The sequence below is a fragment of the Convolutriloba macropyga genome, chromosome 1, assembly GCF_964194025.1.
Source record: "Convolutriloba macropyga chromosome 1, txConMacr16.3, whole genome shotgun sequence".
Taxonomy (NCBI): domain Eukaryota; kingdom Metazoa; phylum Xenacoelomorpha; order Acoela; family Convolutidae; genus Convolutriloba; species Convolutriloba macropyga.
In genome coordinates, this window is record NC_134468.1 from 50,972,448 (window position 1) to 50,992,553 (window position 20,106).

The window sequence follows — 20,106 nt, forward strand, 5'->3', positions numbered from 1 at the left end:
TGTGAAGGGCGGTTCCTATTCTTAAAAGTTTGAGCCCCCTCAGTCACACCACACCCCCAGCCGGCATCCGCCCCACTGCCGCCGGGCCCCCGTCATCAACCCCTCTCATCACTCCCATTGTCCACGCTCCTGCACCTTTCGATTTGAACCAACATCTCATCTAGACTGGGCGACCCCACCCCCTTCGCTTGACCCCCTCCCCACGATCACACCCACACAGACACACACAGACACACACGCACACAAAAACACTCCAGTCACCCCCTAATGCTAGTATCCCTAAGCAGCAGCCTGCTACTACCGAAGCGTTGCCATTTAGTAAAAATCACACCTTCTATCAACTGAATAAATTAATCTAGAACAAAACTGCTTTTTTCCTTAAAGTTTGCTGCAGTTTCCTTTAAAAATGAAGTTTAGCCTCCTGTAATGCATTGTTTCAGAGGCCCTCAAAAGCCTTCGCATCCCATTTACCGTTTAGTACTGGAAGCAATTTCAGCGTAAACATATTAGCATCAAATTGGTCCTGGAAGGAGCGGAAAACCTTCATCCTTACCGGAGAAGAAAACACTTTTACCCTTTCAAAAACTTTTGTGATTGCTTAACTTTTTGTAAATACATTGCTCAACTATTCGAAACCTAATAAAATTTTTTAAATGGTTGAAATCGTTTCTGCGAAATCCCATGAAAATTGCGCTACGGTTTTTTTGTGATAGCTTTTTTCTGCTTACAGCTTTAATTTGGAAACTCTGAAATATTTATTATCTCAAATGATCTTCAGAAAAACTTTCTTTTATGCTAGATGCCACTTAATGAGCAGGTTGTAGCCAACTGTGGCCACTTCTGCAAAGCCAAATTACATTTTTACGTCACTGATAGGGGTAGCAATGCCACTAGTGAGGCGGTTAAGTGTTAAAAAACAATTTTGCACCGATTAAGGCAGATTGTGAACTTTAGAAACAAAATGTTTGATTTGCAAAAATACCTTCGAAATTTAGAATAACCATGTTTGCATTACTTTCTCTTGACATGTGTAAAAAAGAGCGCTCTCCGACGCAACTTTTGAGTGTTCTGCACTCACTTCGATCATGAGTTTTCGTATCACAAAAACTGCATAACTTTTTTTGGCTGCTCAGATTTGCTACAGCCTTTAGCGAAAACCACCAAATATAGAACAATTCAGACGGATCACTTCCTTTTTGTGGAAACTTTTCTTTGTGACCAAGTTTACTGCAAAAGTTACATTTCGGTTTTGGTTTTACATTGTTATTACCGATGGAAGAAAGTTGCCTCTGGTCGCTCTGAGTGTTGTCAGATTCAGAATTATCCAAGTCACATTTTATGTCGTCAAAATTTTGATTATCTCGACTAAATTTTCACGTGGTTACCAAAACCTTAAATTTAAATGGTAAACTTTCTAGAGTTAATAACATTAACATTGGTTGACCGATTTGCTCGTCAACTTCCAGTAATTTGTTTTGGTTACCCTTGGCACCGGATGTATGATCTACTTCGCTTTCCTGAATTGAGATTTTAAATTTAGTCAACCTCTCAATCAAAATCTGCAGCCTGTGTCTTTTGCAACTTCTAAAACGGTCACACTAAACTTTTCACGCTTTTGGGCCATCACCATTATGAATATCAACGCAACAAATGAATTGTCAATTTACAAAATGCACACCTTCTATCAACTGAACATATTAATGTAGAACGTAACTGCATTTTTGCTTCTGCAAAGTTTACTGCAGCGCCCTCTACATTTTTAAGCTTGGCCTCCTGTGTTGCATTGTTTTTCACAGGCCTCTCAAAAACTTTGCATCCCGTTTTCTGTTTAATACTGGTATTAAGTTCAGAGTTAATATTTCAATTTCCAACTGGTCCTGGAAGAAGCGGGAAATCTTCCTTCTTACCGGAGAAGAAAGTACTTTGCCCTTACAAGAAGTTCTGAACCTTGTGCTTGCTTAATTCTTTGTAAATAAGCCTGCTCAACTATTGAAAAGTTAAAGAAGTATTTTTTATTGAAATAGTTGAACTGTGTTCCGCAAAATCATACGAAAATTGCGCTTTGGTTTTGTTTCTGGTAGTGTTTTTTCTTCTGCTTACTGCTTCAAATTTGAGAAATCTATTGAAAAATTTTTATCTCTTTTTATCTGCTGAAAAACCTACCCTTTTTTATGCTAGATTGAACTTAATTAACATGTTTTGGCCACCTTCTAAATGATACAGTATTACGTCATTGATGAGGGTAACAACGCCACCATTGAGGCAGTTAATTGTTCAAATAACATTTTCCCGCAATTTAAGGCAGATTATCAACTTTCTGAACAAAATGTATGATTTGAAAAAAAACATTAAAATGTAAATTAGCCAAGTTGGGGATTACTTTGCGTTGACACGTGAATGTTTAATATCTTTGCATGTAATGTATCAACTTGTTTTCCATCTAAGTTGATTTTTTTTAAAAAATGAAATTTGATTTCTGAAGACAGAAATTTTCTTGTTTTATATCTTTGTTTAATATGTTTAATTGTTTAATATCTTGTTTAATATTTTTGTTTAATATTTTTAATATCTTTGCATGTAATGTATCAACTTGTTTCGCATCTAAGTTGATTTTTAAATAAAATGAAATTTGATTGCTGAAGACAGAAATTTTCTTTGTTTAATATCTTTGTTTAATATGTTTAATTGTTTAATGTCTTGTTTAATATTTTTGTTTAATATTTTTAATATCTTTGCATGTAATTTATCAACTTGTTTCCCATCTAAGTTGATTTTTTTAAAAAATGAAATTTGACTTCTGAAGACAGAAATTTTCTTGTTTATTACCGATGGAAGAAAGTTGCCTCTGGTCGCTCTGAGTGTTGTCAGATTCAGAATTATCCAAGTCACATTTTATGTCGTCAAAATTTTGATTATCTTGACTAAATTTTCACGTGGTTACCAAAACCTTAAATTTAAATGGTAAACTTTCTAGAGTTAATAACATTAACATTGGTTGACCGATTTGCTCGTCAACTTCCAGTAATTTGTTTTGGTTACCCTTGGCACCGGATGTATGATCTACTTCGCTTTCCTGAATTGAGATTTTAAATTTAGTCAACCTCTCAATCAAAATCTGCAGCCTGTGTCTTTTGCAACTTCTAAAACGGTCACACTAAACTTTTCACGCTTTTGGGCCATCACCATTATGAATATCAACGCAACAAATGAATTGTCAATTTACAAAATGCACACCTTCTATCAACTGAACATATTAATGTAGAACGTAACTGCATTTTTGCTTCTGCAAAGTTTACTGCAGCGCCCTCCTCTCAAAAACTTTGAATCCCGTTTTCTGTTTAATACTGGTATTAAGTTCAGAGTTAATATTTCAATTTCCAACTGGTCCTGGAAGAAGCGGGAAATCTTCCTTCTTACCGGAGAAGAAAGTACTTTGCCCTTACAAGAAGTTCTGAACCTTGTGCTTGCTTAATTCTTTGTAAATAAGCCTGTTCAACTATTGAAAAGTTAAAGAAGTATTTTTTATTGAAATAGTTGAACTGTGTTCCGCAAAATCATACGAAAATTGCGCTTTGGTTTTGTTTCTGGTAGTGATTTTTCTTCTGCTTACTGCTTCAAATTTGAGAAATCTATTGAAAAATTTTTATCTCTTTTTATCTGCTGAAAAACCTACCCTTTTTTATGCTAGATTGAACTTAATTAACATCATTTGGCCACCTTCTAAATGATACAGTATTACGTCATTGATGAGGGTAACACCGCCACCATTGGGGCAGTTAATTGTTCAAATAACATTTTCCCGCAATTTAAGGCAGATTATCAACTTTCTGAACAAAATGTATGATTTGAAAAAAAAACATTAAAATGTAAATTAGCCAAGTTGGGGATTACTTTGCGTTGACACGTGAATGTTTAATATCTTTGCATGTAATGTATCAACTTGTTTCCCATCTAAGTTGATTTTTTTAAAAAATGAAATTTGATTTCTGAAGACAGAAATTTTCTTGTTTTATATCTTTGTTTAATATGTTTAATTGTTTAATATCTTGTTTAATATTTTTGTTTAATATTTTTAATATCTTTGCATGTAATTTATCAACTTGTTTCCCATCTAAGTTGATTTTTTTTAAAAAAAATGAAATTTGACTTCTGAAGACAGAAATTTTCTTGTTTAATGTCTTTGTTTAATATGTTTAATTGTTTAATATCTTGTTTAATATCTTGTTTAATATTTTTGTTTAATATTTCTAATATCTTTGCATGTAATTTATCAACGTGTTTCTCATCTAAGTTGATTTTTAAAAAATGAAATTTGATTGCTGAAGACGAAAAAATATGCTGGTGTACTTGAAACTGCACCAAAAAGCAATTTTGCCAAGTCGAATCGGGGCTTTGGGATGTAGCTTAATTATTTAATTGATTGCTCTCAGACAAAATTTGTAGAAGTTATATTGGTACTGTGGTCCTTTTTATGCAATTTTTCGCTTGACTGATTTCTCGTCTGACCTATTTAACTTTTCGTCCTCAAAAACGGATAAACAGGTTGCGCTGGGAGGGCATTAAGTTCTCGGATCTATAATGTTTTGCCCCCCAGCTTAGTGGGCTTATGTCTTTTGCGACTCCAGGCGCACGTGCTATTTTTTTACATAGTAACGTGCTATATAACAACATATAATTTTTTTGTGGGGGAGTAAAAACACTGAGTGTGAAAACAGAATAGATCCAGATACTCTTAGAGTAAGCCCTAATACATTCTAAGAATGCGATTCACCAAATCTGTTTCGAGCAGACATTTACATAGTTTGAAGGGCGGTTCCTATTCTTAAAATTTTGACCCCTCAGTCACCCCCCCCCCCCCCCCCCCCCCAACCGGCATCAAATCCCCCCTCTGCCGCCCCGTACCCCGCCATCACCCCCCCCCCCCCCCTACACTCCCATTGTCCACCCTCCACCACCTGTCGATTTGAACCGCCCTCCCATCTAGACTTCACAACCGACTTCTAAAGCCGGTCGTTTGAGAGCAATTCGCCCGACGTTAGTCGCTTATGTTGAATTATTTTTGCCCATCAGGATGACTACCCCGACTGTTGGGATGACCCGTGTGAAAATGGAGCAGTTTGTCTAGAGGCATCCATCACCAAAAATTACCCTCGCATCGTGCCCCTCATCAATCGCAACTTCAGCTACGAACACGCGGCTGGATTTGCCTGCGAGTGCCTAGAAGGTTTCGAAGGTGGGTAAAAAGTGCAAGAATTCTGATCAATTGAACTTTGGAATCAAGTTTGTCTGAAACATATCTTCTTATCAAGACGTGTAGACATATCCATAATAAGGAGTGATGTAGATATTAACAAATGATTTACAGAAACATTTTTAATAGCCGCACAGCGATATCTGGGGCTTTTATTGGCCTTCTCTTGGTTTTTTTACGACTCGAAGAGGAGTATTGGTTTTCTTAAGGTTTTTTTTTTACCGGAAGTACTATTCGTTCAGACGCTGTTTTGACCTAAAAGCGAAAGTGAGTAAAATTGCCGTGTGAACTAATTTCTGAGCGAGAGAAGTTTTTTGATCATGTGCTGCGTTTATTGAATGACTTTTTGACTTCGAAAAGTAGTTTTTGACTGAATGGTACACATATATAACCGTTTTTAGCCGTTTTTTCGTCTGAGTGGCCCATTTTTTTGCTTGTAATTTGATTTTTTTTTGTAGAAATAATTTTTAATCGATGCTATGTTGAAATGTAAACCCCGGAAATTGATAGCACAGTATTTTGCATAGCCTGAAATTGCGTTTCAAGTTCGAAATTAGCACATATTTCTTGATTTTTTAGTTAATTTTAGGTTTTTTTTCTATTAATTTCTTCATTTTTGGATCTTTTAGCTGTTTTTTGTCGAAAATCAGTTGACATGGCAACTTCCCTTTGATAATTCATATACTCAATGCCTCTTTCTACCTCGATGTAATTTTGTTTCATAAAATTGTACATTTGTTAATCCGATTTTCGTAGTTTTTTTGCCATTTTTTTCAGTTTTTTGTTTGTATTTTGTTTTTAATTACTAGAAATAGTATTTTGGGGAACATGAGGGACTTTAATTTCGTTTCAATAAAAATTTAATGATTTTTTGGAGTTAAGTTTTTGAAAAAACAGATAAAGTTTTTTCATAAATGCAGGCTTAAATAATTTTTGACCACTTTTTTGCAGAATGTTTCATTGTTTCGTATGTCTGAATTCTGCTTTTTCTTGTTTTATTCTGTTCAGCAAGTTGGATTTTTGTCCCGAGTGACTCGTTGTCTTTTCTAGTCTCGAATGTTGATCAATGAAATGTACTCATTTTTCTTGATTTTTTAAATTTGATTTTTAACTTTCAAAAATCAAGAATTGGTCTTTTTGTTACGGTGTTCCTAACATTGTGTCCATATTCTTCACATTCTCGTTTGCATCATTCTAGTTTTGTCCTGGCACTTACTTTTATATTCGCTATATTGATTTTTTCAGTTGTTAAAAAAATGAATGAATTCAGCTTTTTCTTAGATCTTCGTTTCTTCGGTTTGCAATTGATTTATTTCAAAATAAGGCAGTAATGGGAGTTTGCTAGAAAGGTTTTTCCAAATTTTGTACTTATTACTATTCGTTGCAATTTTCTTCCGGGCTTGGTGTTGTTTTTAGACGATTTTTTGCCTTGAATATTATTCTGTTTCTTTTGTTTTTTATGATTAATTTAATTTTTGAATTAGTATGAAATCAAGTTGTCTAGCATATATACAACAAGGAAGAATCATGTATTATTTTTGATCTTAATTGCCGTTATTAGAAATCTAATTGTAGTGGTTCTCTGATTCTTAAGTTTGAGCGCTCTTTTTTGAATAATTTTAACTTTCCTGTCTTTTTTGAAAAATTTTTATCTGCCGTTTGCTTTTTGATCGTTTTGAGATTAGAATCATAAATTATCTGAGGGCGATTGATGGCCCTGTCAGCTTTATCAGGCTATCAGTTTTTTGACCATCCTAAAAATTTCACACTTTTATAACGTAACCAAACGTTTTCAATAACAAAATTTTGCTGCATTTTCTTTCTCTTGGTGACAGTGGTTTAGTGGTTTAAATTTCACCGATTTTTAAATCAGACCCGGGGAGGTAATGAGTTAATGGTTTAATACAAAAGGTAATGGCTTCAGCTTTTTGTGAAGTTTTGGCGCTTCGAGTCGCTTCCGGAATTATTCCGGCTATGTTTTTTATTTCGTCATGATTTTTGTTACGACCATATGACGTCACAGCTACTTTTTGTTCATTCGTTCATGCAATTTCAACTGAATTGAATATGTGACGTCATTTTTCGCTCTTAGTGGAGCGAGTTTTTTTCATGCGCGTGATTAAATTTTTGGTCACACTTGACTTACCTCACTTTACTTTAATTCAAAGAGATAAGGTCAAATGGGCGTGTGTCACTCTAAATGAAGGTTATTTGAGCTCAGCTAATAGAGGCAACAATAACTTACAGATTTTTAATCAAAATATAACAGATCAGCCTTCAATGAAAAGACGAATTTTTTTGGTCTGTCTTTTAAACTGTTATTTTAGACTACCGATCTACGAATCTATTGCGGCTATTTTCTGGCAATCTGCCAGCTATGTTTCTGAAAATTACATTAAAAATAATTTTTTGCGTTGTCCTTCATTTCAAGTGGCGAAGTGAGACGGCGAAGTCAGACATTCTTAAAATTTATCAAAATTGCACCACTCTTTGTTTCAGGCTGGAGAAAAATTGGGGCTGTGTAGCTATATTTAGAGGATTATTTTTTTTTCCAATCAGGTCAAATGAATCAGTCCGTTTTCTGGAACAATGCCTTTCGCAACTTTCTGCAGTTTGCAGTTTTTCTGAATACCAATCAGATGAATTACTTTGTCATGGTGGCCCTTGCCAGGTGCAGTTTCTTTTAAGAAAGAAAATGAAATTGTCTCTCAGACGACATTTCTAGCAATTGTTAGTCCGGTTGGTCTACTACCAATTTTTCGTCTGACAACCAAATTTTCGTGACTATTCGTCTTGAGAATCGGTATAAACTGGTAAAACCCGGAGAAATAGGTTGCTGAATAAGTCTTTAAGAGCTGAATTTAATCTGATCCGACTCGTTGCGACCCCCGACGCACGTGCCATATTTCTACATAAAGATTTACTATGTAATGGTACGTATTCTGTAGGGGGGGGGCGCAAACGGAAGAGATCCAAATATTATTGAACATTTAATTTCTGTCCCCTTTTTAAAATCATCTCTGTTGTCTTACAATCAATTATCATTAATTACAGTACATTGATCGCCAATGACGCATAAATTAACCTGATTAAGTGTTTGATTTTATGTTTAGATGTTTTGACACTATTTGTTCTCAAAATATTGTATTGATTTATCGAGTTTTGAGATTATTTGTTGTACTTTTTGTTGTTTTGATGTTTAATTTCATTAGAGAGTGGTATCATAGGTCGCTTATATGAATTATTTTAATGGATGCTTCAGTTCAAGGGTAATTCTTTCTAGGACTTGCGCAGTTTTTTGTCTTATGACATAGTCTCATTGACAAGACTTATCGATTGGTAAGGATGCCTAATTTAATCGAAAAAAACATTTAATTTTCTTTGACTGATACGCTTTTCTTTTTTAATAGCCGCACAGCGATAGCTGAGGCTATTATTGGCCTTCTCTTGGTTTTTACAATTCAAAGAATTTGAATTGTATTGGGGCGCTGTCTTTCTTACGACTCGAAGAGGAGTATTGGAGAAGTCCTTTTTTTAATCAACTTTATTGGAGTGATTTTTGAAGCGGGAAATGAAAAGCGTGCAAAAATTTGGAGTGATTTTGGTGCTGAACAAAAGAGAAGAGCGGAGCGAAAAGAAAATGGTTTTTGTTCATACCGCTGTTTTTTAGAGAGCGAGAAATTGATGTGTGAAAAAATTTTCTCCAAGCGAGCGAATTTTTTTGTTCATGTGCGGCTTTTAAAAGCAGTTTTTTGCAATTTTTGATGATTATGAGGTTTGATTATGATATTGTATTAGTTTCAGGCTTATTTTGATAGGAATTGAAGCTTTCAAGTAGTTAATTTGATTTTTAATGGTAGTTTGGAGGTTTTTGATCAGTTTTGCTGATTTTTAGAAGTAATTTAATGAGTTTTTTTTACCTGTTTTTCTGTTTTACTGCTTTAAGTGGGATTTGAATAGACGCTTCTTACTTAACGAATATTCAGATACCAATCGGCTAAAATTTTCTTGGCATAAATCATTTTTTTCTTAGGAAAAACGACAGAAGAAATGAGAAGTTTTAAACCAATTTTCATATTTTTTTTGCAGTTTTTCTTTTTTTAATATCTTAGACAGGTTTCTTAGCCTATTATGACTTGCCTATTTTTTTTGCGAGCTTCTAGATACCCTATTGTCTTAAAGGAATTTTTCTTTGGATTTATGTGCTTTTGTAATGTTAAAAATTTTTTTAACTTTTTCTGTTTTTTAAGTTGTTTGTAAGAGCTTTTTTTATGATTTGGCTTCAAGTATTTTTTTAAACTCTCATAAATGGTTTTAGTAGGTACTAGATGTTTTGATGAATTAATTTTGCAGAGATGTTTATTTCGAGATCTCAATTATTTTTGACAAAATTTGATCAGATTTTTTAACAGATTTGATTTTCTTGTTTTATTTTTGTTTTAATGGTTTTGTTTCAAGATAATTATTATTTAGTGGAATCACATTTTGTCTGATGTGAAGTTGGATGACAATGAAGTGGATTTGCACTTCGAGTCGTTTCCGGAATTCTTCCGGCTATGTTTTTTTAAGATCTGTTCACACATTTTCATGGTTTTTGAAGTCAAATTGGAGCAGTGATTTTGGTCACGCCGAAACAGGAAATGGAGCGAAAAAGCGAGTGGTTTTGCAGCGTGATATTTTTTCGCTCTAATTTTGAAGTAGAGTGAGAAAACGGTGTTTGAACGAAAATTCGCTTTCTCGCTAGTGGTTATTTGTTCACAGGCGGCATTTTCATTTTGATTTTTACTGTTTTTGCGATTTTTTATCGGATTTTTTTCTAAATGGTTTTCCCAATCCATTCATTGTTCATTCTAGGCCTAGTTTGTTGTTATAATCAGATTTTCATTTCTCGCTGGTGGTTTTTTATTCTCGGTAGCGGCATTTTGATATTGATTTTCTGTTTTTTTTTCGGTTTTTTGATCTGATTTATTTAGAAATGATTTTCCCATTTCACTCATTGTCCGTTCTAGGTCTAGTGTTTTGTTTAGTCAATGAAAATTCTTTGAATTGTACGTCAGGACTTGTCCTGCTATGTTTTTTTATTTCTTCGTCGCGATTTTGTTACGACCATATGACGTCACAGCCACTTTTTGTTCAATGGTTCATGCAATTGCAACTGAATTGCGTGCGTGACGTCATTTTTCACTCTTAGTGGAGCGCATTTTTTGTTCATTCGCGGCATTAAGTTGTTGTTCACACGTGACTTACCTCACTCTCAAAAATGACTTCCTCACTTTGAAATTGACTTTTTTTTTACTTTAATTCGAAGAGATAAGGTCAAAGGGTGTGTGTCACTCTAAATTAAGGCTTTTTGAGGCAGCTGATAGAGGCAGCAAGAACTTTTACAGATTTTAAATCACAATATAACATATCAGCCTTCAATGAAAAGACGATTTTTTTGGTCTGTTTTTTTACTGTTTTTTTTTTGAGACTGCAGATCTACGAAGCTATTGCGGCCATTTTCTGGCAATCTGCCAGCTATGTTCATAATTTTTTCTGATTTAATGAGTTTTTTTCGTATTTGTTGTATTTATTACCGTTTAATCGCAATCTCATTAATGGCAAATGCCATCGGTTGCTAATGATCACTAGGTGAATCTAATTAGTTACTTGAGTTCACAGCAATCGTTTTTAAGACTTTGACATCTGCTTTTCGACAAATAAACGGCGATTTTTTGCTCTTAATCGTTTTTGTTGAGTTCTTTTCACTTAGTCTCAAAAACAGCAAAATTATTTCATTAACTTTCTAGAGCGACGTATGTTCATTCAATTTATTGACTCCAACGTTTAGCTAACGTTTCATTCATTGAGATAATATTTGTTTTCGAAAGGTTTGAGTGAATTTGTTAATCTCGATTTATTCTGTAGTTCTATTGTCCCTTTTCAGCCATTAGAACTGTTGAAAAGTTTTTAATGACTTTTTGACTTTGCAACTTTTTTGATATGGTTCGGTTAAGGATTTTGGGTTACTGTAATGAGGTTTCCTTTTTTGGCGCCACTGGTTTTCTGATTTTTGCCGATTTTCAGTTTTGGCTTTGTCTATCAATAATTCCTACAAGGCTGTTGTTTTATGTACTCATTCAAAGGACGCACTGAGTGATTTTTTTCAAAAGCACTCAATCTTCAAAATTGAAACTTTCTAATTGTTTTTTGTTTTTTGATCCTTTTTGCGCATAGGGTCAGTGGCTGTGTTAACTGTCTTAGATTGATGTTGCTGTAAAGTATCAATTGTAAGGCCATTAGTTAAAACAGGTATTTGGATTGTTATGCTGGAATGTCTTGATATCGTTTTTTATTTCATCTTCAAGATTTTTGTTACGACCATATGACTGCATGTTCTTTTCAAATCTGCTTTTTGGTTATTTCGTTCATGCAATTGCAAATCTTTTGCGAGCCTAAAGTCATTTTTAACTTTAGTGGAGAGAGTGTTTCTGTTCATTCGCGTGATTCAGTTTTGTGTCACATGTGACTTACCTCACTCTCAAAATTGATTTCCTCACTTTGAAATTGACTGTACTTTAAATCAAGGAGACAAAGTCAAGCAAGGGTCTGTCACTCTATTTGAATGGTTTTGTAGCGCAGCTAATAGAATCAGGAATAATTTAAGCAGATTCTTAGTCAAAATAAATTTTTCTGAGACTGCAGTTCTGCAAAGCTATTGCGGCTATTTTCTTGGCAATCTTTCTGCTATTTTTTTATGTCACTCAGTTGGGAGAGAGAAAAAAGTAGTTGTGAAGATTTTGGTGAGCTAGTGAAGTTTTTGATCACGTGCGGCTATTCCAAAGAACTTTTCTATTGCTAACTCCATTTTTTTCAGTCAAGGGCGTTTGGGTAATTATCTAATCTAATGATGATGCGTCTAGAAGCTTTTTTGTTCTTGTGAAGCAAATATTGCACTTTTAGATTCGATTTTAAGCTACTTTTAGGCAGTTTCTTTATTCTTGAATTTTATAGCAATTTTGAGTTGGTGGGCTAGAACTGCTGGTTGTTTTTCATTTGGATAGGTATTAGTTTTATTTGTTGAAGAAAACTGAGCAAAACATTTGCCTATTTTTGTTTGTTAAAATTTTTTTTACCTATTGCGTCAAGATTCTATGCTTCTCACTGTGGCTCCGTGGTCATTGCCTAATGGAGTGCTATTCTCTTGTTGCTAGAATGAAGTTTTGATTTTTCCTATCTGTGTTAATCCTGATGTACGTTAGGTGTGTCAACGGCGACTTTTCTCCGGTTGCGTTGCCGGCTTTACTTGTTTTTACATTGTTTTGATTAGTGTTGTTGAGAATAGGCAAATTATTTCTCATTTTAAAGAAGTATTGGATTCTAATTTGTTTTCTTCGCTGTATTGTCCTTCATATATAAACTGTGGTTTAGCTGACTTTTATGACTTTAGCTGATATCGTGGGTATTGGAAGTTTCATTGATGTTTTGGGGACAATCAAAATTTTTAATTTAAAGATTTCTGCTTCAGGAATATTATGACTTTAATTGTTATTTGGATAAATCAGTAAGTTTGAATTTAAATTGAAATTTGATGTAAGTTTATTGTACAACTTGTCTATTGTCATTACCTTTCAGTTTGTCTACTGGTTTTTTTTACAAAGTTGCAATTTGCTGTAAAAACTCCCATCGTGTTAAATTCTTTTGAGGGATCTTTTCCGTTTGTTCCCCCCCCCCCCCCCCCAGTACGTTATGCTCCCCCCAGTTACAGAGCACGTGGCATTACATAGTAAATCACTATGTAAAAATATTGCACGTCTGGGGGTGCCAATAATTTGCGCCCACTAAGCTGGGGCACAAACTGAAACGATCCCTTTTGACTTACCTTTTTCTGGAAGAATAGCTTCGATAACCAAAATTTTCTGAAAGAACTGAAGCAAAATCAATCGTTTTTTTTGTTGTGTTTTGATTAATTTCGTGGAGTTCTTGTTAATTGATTTGTTTTGGAGGCGGATCTTGATCTTTTAAGGAGGCTAATATTGTTCTCTTCAGTGACTTCAATCGTTTGAATTGTAATCCAGGACTGGTCGTGCTATATTTTTATTCGCGTTACCTATTGTTCGGCTTTAAATAAGTCACAACTTTCACTTTTGACTCCTGACTTACCTCAATCACTTTTTCAACGGAATGGATTTTATATTCTTTCACGCATTAAATTCCGCAATGTAATTCATTGGTTCCTTGTCAAAGAGGCAAAATTAACAGAAATGGGATAAACGGATAAAGCCCGGTCGTTAAGTCATAGTGCATGATAGTATCACAGTTTTCTAGAAAGATAGCTAGCAGGAGTTACGCCTAATAGTTTTCTGTTTAGAATCTGAATTGTTTTTAATTGTTTTTAGTATATATCTGGAACTACTCTACACCAAATTAGAGCTTTTTTGACATTTAGAAACATCTGACCATTTCTGTCTTTTTTGTCGGTGTCAATCCCGATGTACGTTTTCTTTTCAAAACCGTAATCATCCTTTTTTTCGAAATTGACCAATTTCTTTTTTATGAATTTGTCTATCTACCTTGCCAAATTTTTCTGAGTATTAAAGTTAGTTTGATTGGGCTTTCGTTGTGCCGATGAATAGAAAAATTTCAGGTTCTGCTTTTTATTCATAAATGGCATCTCTTCTGCATTTTGTTATCTGATAATTCTTTTGCAGCCATTACACGACAGTGTGGCTATTGGAAATCTCGTCGTCGTTCTGGGGCACTCAGACTTCTCTTATTTATAGTTTTTTGGCTTGAAGAATAATATGGCTTCAAGTGTGATTTGGATAATTGATTTTTCCTTTTTCGAAAAATTTGAAGGTCTTGAAAAAGTTAAATTATTTACCGCTTTGGTCAACACTTTATGTTGTTAGGAAGGGCTGATTTTTAATTTCAAAGCTTTTGAAAATTAGCTGGGATTAGGATCTCGTATTTTGCAGTCAACTATAGTTAGTAAAAGCTAAAGCAACTTCTGTGTTTTGTGTTAAGGTGCTATTTGCGATGAGAAAACAGATTACTGCACAATTTTAAACGAATGCGTGTCTGGCCAAACGGCATACTGTGAGAACTTGACTCCAGATGAGGGTAAATACAGGTGCAATTGTGCCCCTGGATTCGAGGGAACCAACTGTGAATTGAACATTGACGAATGTGAGTCACAACCATGCCAAAATGAAGGCACTTGTGTTGATGGAGTCAACGGCCGAACATGTGATTGTGTCACTGGATGGGCCAATGAAAACTGCACTGTAAGTTGCGGAATGTGTTCGTGTAGATCATTTGCATTTATCGTATTTTTAGCGTCAGCTATCCCTATATAAAAATGTAGTTTTTTTCTCATAAAAATTGATGTACAAACAAACGATAAAACGATTACTGATTATGAGTAATTTATTAGTAAAAACGAGGATAACCTATAACTGGAAATAAACAGTTATTTAAGTATGAATAGAGCGACTACCTTTTTAAGGGAGGGGCTTTCGCTTAATTGACGTTTTTTAAACTGAAACACAATGCTCTTCAAAAGTAATCAGTAAATGCTGGTGGGCTTAGTCAAGTGCCTCCAGTTTGATTATTTTCCCAAAATTAATTGTGAATTTTTCAATCAATTTTTCAGTCAATCAATTTTCCTCAGCCAAGTTTTCATTTTTTGCTTACGCATCGTAGCGAAAAAAGGGAAACATACATCATTTTTAGCTACCTGTAATTTTTATAGAAAACTACAAACTTTATGGCGGCTTAAAAAGGGGATTTTAAAAAATTGGAATGAAAGCAGGAGAAGGGAATGAATGGTGGAGTTCAGAGTGTATTAATTTATTTGAATAACTTCTTTGTGATAAGAAATGTTTCAAAGTTATGTTTAAAAAATTATATTTGATTACAGATTCTTTCAGAAACTAAAAAAGTGCTACTTCATTGTAACGCTATAAAAAAACACAGGTATTAAAAGACACAAAATATAGACAGAAATATAGTTTTTCATTACTTTTTATGGTTTTTATCTTTTCCGCTTGACTAATATTTTAATTTTTTAAGTTTTAACCTCCTTTTTGTAGTGCAATGTATTTAAGATCTTAGCAGAACATGAAAATATCATAAAACGTAGGAATGTAAAGGATTTGAACAGAAAACGCTGAAAAATTACAAAAGGAAGAATAAAAGAGGATTTTTCAGGTTCCTCATTTTTTTAGAGAACGATGAAAGGGCAAACAAATTTGCTTTTATATTTTTTTGTTTTCTCTGGTTTCTTGAACAAACTAATTTGTCTGAAATTTAAGGCCTCTATTTCGTCGACTGTTAGCATATTATTACAACTTTTTTCTTCTGAGGACGAATAAAACCTTGTTTTTCAAAAAAGTTTTGTCTGCATTTTTCTCTTGCTCTTACGCTAAAATCAGATCTGATAGCTCGTTTGAAAAATGAATTGATGCATAGAAATTTTCAGAGTTGAACACAAATTGGGTATTTGAAACCAGAACCAAAGAAAATCTAGATTTTCTGATGTTTCAACTGACTTTCTAATTTAACCGCTCAACTGGCTTTAATTTTACTGTTTGTTTCAGTTAATTGAAAACGTGGAGCAGACATTAGTTTCATTATGAAGAAAATAAGCCTAAACATGAAAGTTTTTGGAGAAATAGAAAACCAATGGTTCTTGCGAATTACGGTGCATGTTCACCTTATACCTTTTAAATCAACGTCCTTTTTTGAGATAGCTGAAAAGATTTTTGAAAGTACTGAATTGGTTCTTGATCTTTCAAAAAAACAAGAGAAAATAAAGAAAATTAGTCTCATATCCGGTTTAACGGAAATTTTATAGGATTTACTCCAACTTTTCAAAATTTTCGAATTAAAGAAAATTTAATGAATCAGAACGACACTTTTTTTTCTTGATTAGCGCGTGACACTGTCTAAAGGTTCTCCCAATAATAAAGAGTATCAATTGACTTTTAGTTAAATGAAGCACTTAATTATTTTGACAAAAATGAAGAGATCTTTTGACAAAAAGCAAAGATGAATACTGTCTGCGGTCGATCCCAAATAAATTATACTATGAAATGACCATGCAAAAGAATTCACCAGTTTTTCAAAGCGTCAATTTATAGTTTGAAAAACATCATAAGTTTCGTACTTTGTCTCTGATTTTGTAGTTTCTTTTCATTTTGAAAAAGAAAAAGTTTCTTCGTCTGTTTCACGTTAAATTGCAGTTCCTGTTATTGAAATCAAAAAAGTGGAAAACTGGAAGGGTATTGAAATGACCCGTACCATTAATGTAATTATCATTTGAATGTGTAATATGTCATTACCAGTTAATAAGACAAGAGCAATATGATTCAAAACACTAAGTTGATATGAATGGATCTTCAAGGAATGGTGCTGCGAATCAGTACGCGGTTGACGCTGATGATTCTAGATAGTTTTATTATTCAATGTAAAATCTTCCCAACATGTGTTGAATGATTATAATACCACCGGAAGTGTGCATTGATTCTTAGAAAAGTGCGAATGATTTTAATGGTATCCCTTGCGACCGATTTGTCTGATTTTTGCAGAAGCAAATCATATTAGGTAACCCTTGGGATCCCCACTAAGATTAGTTTTGTATTTTCACTTTTTCGCACTAATAATGGGTATGTATACAGCTGATTTTTTAGCCATTTTTTAATCCACAAAATCAAATCATCATCTTGATCTAATAATCAGATCTCTCCTCTAAATCTCTGAAATCTACAGTAAAATATGCTTTCGTTATTCTCTCATTTTTGAGTAAAAAAAATTAAAAACGCTTTTTTCTCGCTTGCGAAAATCAATAACCAAACAGGATGCATGTGAGAAGGAAGTTGCTGACATCAAGGAAAAAGAAACAACGTTTGGTGCCATCTAGCACTTACTGTAGGCGCAACAACCCTCATGCTGATGAGACATGAATGTGTGGGAGATCAAGGCATAGGAGATGGAGCAAAAGCTTGGAAGCTTTTGCAAGAGAGGTTTCGGAGTGCGGAGACGCCGACACAGTTGACTTTGGTATTACAGCTGGCTCGACTGCAGCTCGAGGTTTCTGAGCATTTCGACAGCTTCATCAGAGGACAGGAGCTGCTCACAGGGCTACAAGAAGCAGCGGAAGCAGTCTCAGAGACCTTTCTATGCCGTGGTCCTCAATGGTGTGCCAATGAGGTATGAAAGTTTTGTCATACATGAAAGGTTCATCCCGGCAACGGACGTTACAGAGTTAAGGAAAAGGCTGCAGAACTTCCAAGAGAGCACATCACAGAGTTGCAGGAGACAGTGATTCAGTGGCACTAGCAGTGAAACGTGGCTTCCAGAAGGGACACAGGAAAGGAAGCTGCTTGATGTGTAGGATCCGGTACACTTTGCCAAGGACTACAGGAGGAAGGAGACAGCGCATTTCAGCAGGTGTGGTGAGAATGGTCACTTAGACAGGGCATGCAAGAGACAAGGATATGGAGGCAAGCATGAGTCAGTGGCTATGGGACCAACACTGGCTACACCAGACGAGGAATACTGGATAGTGGAAGACAGCAGGCATGCTGGTGGAAAGTGGTAGTACAGATTACACAATGACAAACATTCGATGCGTTCCTGGACTTTGTGTCCGTTCAATCAGTGGTCAGAAATCCCAAGGGAGAGGCGTCCAGGGTGTTAGAGAGACGCTGTGTTAGGATGAGCGTACCCTCAAACAGAGGTGAATTCCAATGTGAGTTCAAGAATTCTCTGTGTGTGCTAGACTATTCTTCAAGACTATTAGTCTCATGATGCACGGAGTGAAGACATTGGTTCACATTCGAGAAAAAAAACAGCTGCATGAAATTCCAGAAGTGAACTCGGGTAAAAAAAACAATTTGTTTCACTTACCCTGCAGCGTTTTGGAGTTAAAGATGAGTACCAACACCGTGAATCATGACAGTCCAAGGAAGTGACACAGGCGTCTGGGTCATTTGAAATGTGTTGATGTTGTCAGGAGTCCACCGGAGACAGTGGGGGAATTTGAAGATCACAAAGACTCCAGTACCAACAGTGGCAGAACTCCAAGCAAAGGAGTAACTGGGGAGATTTTTCGCAGAGGTGATGGATCCATTCAGATTAAGGTCACTATCAGGGTTCCGATTCTGCATTGTGCTTGCAGATCAGTAAACAAAATTTGCGGTTGAAGATCTGCTTGAGGCAAAGAGTGAAGCACTGGCCAGCCTGAAGCAATTTGTTCTCAGTGTGGGTATGCCCAAGAAGATGAGACAATACATTGCGAATGAGTTTCTCTTACATCGGTTCACGATGTACAGTTCAGACGCATGAATTCTACAGGAGAAAACCATACCAGATGCGCCACAACAGAACGGGTTAGCTGAGAGGTGCCACAGGACATTGCTGGAGCTGGCTCATTCACTCAAAACTTCAGCAGGGATCAGAAGCTTGGGTTTGAAACGAGGACAAGACATATGCCCAGCTGAGCTTATGCGAGGTGTAAAACCTAAGCTTTCAGTTAGTAAACTATCTATCTTTGGTTGCAAAGTCTTCATGAGGAAGAGAGACAGATGTCAGCAAATTTGAACCCAAAGCACTCGAAGAAACGTTTGTGGGTTATAGTGAGGGTGAGAATTGACACCTTGTGTTCATACCGACTCACGAAAGGTGATAGCAGTTCGAGATGTGATTATCATGGATTCCCTATTGGGCTCAATCCTTGACAAAACAGACGGCTGAACTACTAGATGATGGCTCACAGCAACTTGGGATCTGGTACCCAGATGATGGTCATGAAGAGGATGGCAACAGAGAGAAACAGGAACATCTGCATTGAAAGAGGAGAGACACGACGCAGAGAGCTTGAACACTCAAGAAAAGACACTGAGACAGGATGCTTCCGATGTTGAGGAAGCAGCACTAGATGAAGAATCTAACATTGTGGAGTCAGAGACTCAATAGAAGAGAGTGACACAGAAAACTTCTCACAGTTAGAGACAGTTGGCCTCAAAGAAGATGCGCTGGAGGCAGTGGAAAAGGACAAAGCCCAGACAAGGGAGACGAGCTAGAAATAGAACTTTCGGACCCGTCTTGCTGTGACTGAGGGTTACTATGTAGAACCAAAAACAGTCCACGAAACCGGGCAAGCTAATGATTGCGGCCAGTGCAATCGGGCAATTAAGGACCAGATCAAGGCACTCCAAGACAACCAGACATGGGACCTGGTGAGACCACCCACAGAGACGTCATACAGGACAAATTGGTCTACCAAGTGAAACTGGGACCCAGTGGTCATGTTGACAAATACAAAGCACGCTATATGGCAAAGGGTTTCAAACAATTGGAAGGATTGGACTGCTTTGAGAATGTTGCGTCTACCTGTAAGCCAGAGACATTCAGGAATGAACTTCAACTATCAGCGAAGCAGGGCCATGTGTTGCACCAATTTGATGTCAAGATGGTTTTTTGCACTCACCAATAGAGGAAATAGTGTATCTGGAACAGCCATAAGAAGGAAGTTAGTATGCCAAAAGAATAAATCAATTTATGGTTTGAAACAGACTGGCAACAATTTGCAAGTAGTTGGTGAACTTCCTACTGAGACAGGGTTTTACCAGAAGGAAAAATCATTGCTTGTTCGCGAGAGCAGACAGAGATTTTTACATTTTCATTTAAGTCCCGGTTGACGATTTCAATGTAGCAACAGGAAGCATGACAGTAACATCCGATGTCAAGACAGCACTCGAGGCAACATTCCACACGGAAGACAGAGGAAGACTACAATTGTTTCTGGGCCTTAGAGTACGACGAGAAGAGGGCAAAGTCAGTCACCAAAAAACGCTACATAGAAACAATGG

General features: G+C 35.7%; 1 protein-coding gene across 3 annotated transcripts in view; it reads left to right on the top strand.

Annotated features, from left to right (window-relative positions):
* LOC142340177 (uncharacterized) overlaps positions 1–20,106 on the top strand; it is a 172,538-nt gene that overhangs the window by 131,414 nt on the left and 21,018 nt on the right. For all 3 annotated transcript variants that reach the window (XM_075390683.1, XM_075390687.1, XM_075390694.1), the window contains 2 exons: positions 5,071–5,233; positions 14,258–14,517. In XM_075390683.1, coding sequence (XP_075246798.1) covers positions 5,071–5,233; positions 14,258–14,517 — 423 coding nt within the window. The remainder of the gene's footprint in view (positions 1–5,070; positions 5,234–14,257; positions 14,518–20,106) is intronic.